The sequence below is a fragment of the Hemiscyllium ocellatum genome, chromosome 6 (assembly GCF_020745735.1).
Source record: "Hemiscyllium ocellatum isolate sHemOce1 chromosome 6, sHemOce1.pat.X.cur, whole genome shotgun sequence".
Taxonomy (NCBI): Eukaryota; Metazoa; Chordata; class Chondrichthyes; order Orectolobiformes; family Hemiscylliidae; genus Hemiscyllium; species Hemiscyllium ocellatum.
In genome coordinates, this window is record NC_083406.1 from 121,108,311 (window position 1) to 121,111,654 (window position 3,344).

A 3,344-nucleotide genomic window follows, 5' to 3' on the forward strand; every position below is an offset into this window, starting at 1 on the left:
GCTGGAAAAGCACAGCAGTTCAGGCAGCATCCGAGGAGCAGGGAACTCAACGTTTCAGCAAAAGCCCTTCATCAGAGCACCTGAAGGGTGGAGAGATAAATGAGAGGAGGTTGGGGGTGGGGAGAAAGTAGCATAGAGTACAATAGGTGAATGGGGGTGGGATAGGTCAGAGAGGAGGGTGGTGTGGATACGTGGGAAGGAACATTGTACAGTACATTGGTCAGGCCACATTTCAAATACTGTGTTCAGTTCTGATCTCCTGGCTATCAAAAGAATGTTGTGAAACTTGAAAGAGTTCAGAAAAGATTTACAAGGATGTTGCCAGCGTTGGAGGGTTTGAGTTATAGGAAAAAGCTGGGGCTATTTTACTTGGAGCGTCAGAGGATCAGGGATGACCTTATAGAGGCCTATAAACTCATGAGGGGCATGGATAAGCTAAATAGACAAGGTCAGGGAGTCCAAAACAGGCATAGGTTTAACTTGAGAGGGGAAAAATTTACAAAGGACCTGAGGGGCAACTTTCTTACAGAGAGGGCAGTGTGTGTCTGGAATGAGCTGCCTGAGAAAGTGGTGGAGTTTAGTACAATTATAACTTTGTTTTAGATTGGATTCCCTACAGTGTGGAAACAGGCCCTTCAGCCCAACCTACCCTCCAAAGAGTAACCCACAGAGACCCATTCCCCTCTGACTAATGCACCTAACACTATGGGACGATTAAGCATGGCCAATCCACCTGCACAGCTTTGGACTGTGGGAGGAAACCCATGCAGACACAGGGAGAAACTCCACACAGACAGTCACCCGAGGCTGGAATTGAACCTGGGACCCTGGTGCTGTGAGGCAGCAGTGCTAACCACTGAGCCATCATGTTGCCCAAAGGGAGATCTCATTCTTAAACGAGTTCTAGATATTTTTGAATCAACCTGTTCAGACATGTGATGACACTGATCTGGAGCAGGTGGGCTTCTTATTCAGAAATAAAGAATCACCATTGTGCCACAAGACTCCTTGTCTCAATTCTTGTCATGTCCAAACTAGACTGGTTCACATTTTCCAATCAACCTGTTCACAGATTACACATATCTGGAGATTACACTTGAACCCAGGTCTCCTGGCTCAAAAACAGGGACACCACCACTATGCTGGATGGGCACATGAATAGGAAGGCTTTAGAGTGATGTGTGCCAAATGCTGATAAATGGGACTAGATTAATTTAGGATATCTGGTCGGCATGGACGAGTTGGACGAATGGGTCTATTTCTGTACAGTACATCTCTATGACTCTATCTCCTTAGTTGCCATTTCCAAAAACACAATCCCATACCTTAAAGTGTTCATCCTGCAAAGCACAATTCAGTGAATGATTTTATTCCAGTCATTTACAGTTAATAGCATCAGCAGCAGTACATTTACAAGCTGTGGAAATATCCAGTGCTGTCTACCATCCAGATAAGTAAAAACCAGACTTCCTTAGTCTGCTTCTGAAAATAAGGAACAGACCAGGAAGATTTCAGCCCATTGTTACACCGAGTGAAATCCTACATGCTCCAGTATGTTTACAGAATGACATGGTAAGGGGAGAAAATCTCCTGGCATGTTTACAAAATTGTTAACACAGAATGAAGAGGAGAAATATTAAAGCATGTTGCAACATAGCAATCAGAGGCAGCCTAGAAGGTTTGCAATGTTGTACACAACAAGCTGAGGAAACTGGCTCCACACTGTAACAACAACAATGACTGGGCTCTTGTATATAATTGGAGTGAGCTACCATCAACAGGAGAACCTGGCAAATTTGTTGCATGCACCAATCCAAATATTACACAGAAGAAACGTACAAAATAATACCTTAGAATACACAAAATGTTGCTTGACCTTATTTCAATGTTGCCTTTCTGATAGAGATATATTCTGCTGTAGTTGGAATTCATTTACACAACGGTGAGGAATACTACCCACACTTCATAGTAAAGTGCCCCACCAGTCTCTCCTCCTGTGGCTAGGCTAAATTATAGCTGTGACACGGCCCAGCCTGGGCTCAGGATCCTGCTCGTATCTGTACTGGTAGCCATCCATCTGGTCGTGGCAAGCGTATCGGAAATTTCTGGCCCATCTCTTCAAGCCTCTCCTGTTCAGGTACAAGACCATGACAAAGGTGGCTGCGATAAGAGCCAAGACAATCCCGAGGAAGACGAAGGAAGCTGCTGTGTCCTCCTGACACACGAGATCATCAGGTCTGAGCTGGCTGAGGATACTTCCATTCAAGGTACCGGGGCCGAAGCAGGTGAGCAGCTGCCCATCACCGATCTGGGACGTGTTCCTGAGCCACCAGTACACAGGCCGAAGCTCACAGTCACACACCCATGGGTTGGAGGACAAGTAAACCTTCAGGTTGTGGTGGCTTTGCCAAAGGGTGATGGTCTCCTTTCTGATACGCTGCAACAGGTTGCTCCTTAGATCCAACAGTTGCAAGCTGGAACCGATGGACACTGCTTCTTCTGAAAGCTTGGTTAGGTAGTTCCCGGCCACATGGAGCTCAGTCAGGTTGGGGAGATTACTGGGACGCAACGCGATCCACAGCTGATCCTCTACTGATGGCTCCAGAGCGTAGTTCATGCTTAAACTTTGCAGCTGGCAAAGACCAAGGAATGCATCTGCAGCAATGGACGCTAAGGTGTTGTAACTTAGGTTCAAGGTCCTGAGGTTGGCCAAGCCTTCAAAGGCAGAGGGCTCGATGCCTTCAATCTGGTTTCCTGGGAGAGAGAGAGTTCCCAAATAGATGAACCCGGATCCATTGCCCTCAAAAGCCGACCTCCTCAGGAGCGAGATGTTGTTGCCAGTGATGAGCAGGTTCTGGGTGCTCGGAGGGATTCCCCATGGGATCTGGGTCAGGTTGGTGTTCCTGCACTCCACCGACCTCGACCTGTCTGTGCACTCACACTCCGACGGGCAGGGGCACGCTCCAGGCCAGGACACCATCACACTGAGCACGGCCACGGAGAAGGGCCACGTTCTTGACCAGGGGGGCACTCGGATTTGCCCGAGGTAAGTGCTCCACTGCTGCACTCCGCTCATCATTCAGCAGTTTCAGCACAAAAAAACAACCAAGGATTTGGCAAACCCCCGGTACACAAGGGAGAAACAAAAACACTTTGCCTGTTCAGGGCTCTGTCCCTGAAGAGAAGCAAAGAAAATTTAACCCGAGTGAGGCTGCTGCTTCTGACAAAGACCAGCTCTGCAAAGACCAACTCTACAAAACTGAACCAGCTATTCATTCCACTTCCTCATTCACACTCTAACCTTCTCAGCCACATCTTTGAGTGATTTTGTTGATTCATTACAC

General features: G+C 47.5%; 1 protein-coding gene across 1 annotated transcript; it reads right to left on the reverse strand.

Annotated features, from left to right (window-relative positions):
* Positions 1-2,005: 2,005 nt before the first annotated feature.
* LOC132816976 (trophoblast glycoprotein-like) lies at positions 2,006-3,076 on the reverse strand. Its single transcript, XM_060827004.1, has one exon. It carries the CDS (start codon positions 3,074-3,076, stop codon positions 2,006-2,008), a length of 1,071 nt encoding a protein of 356 aa, XP_060682987.1.
* Positions 3,077-3,344: the final 268 nt, after the last annotated feature.

Bases quoted from the DNA above. Each gene is read 5' to 3' on its own strand.
- LOC132816976 (XM_060827004.1), bottom strand. From the start codon at position 3,076: ATGAGCGGAGTGCAGCAGTGGAGCACTTACCTCGGGCAAATCCGAGTG.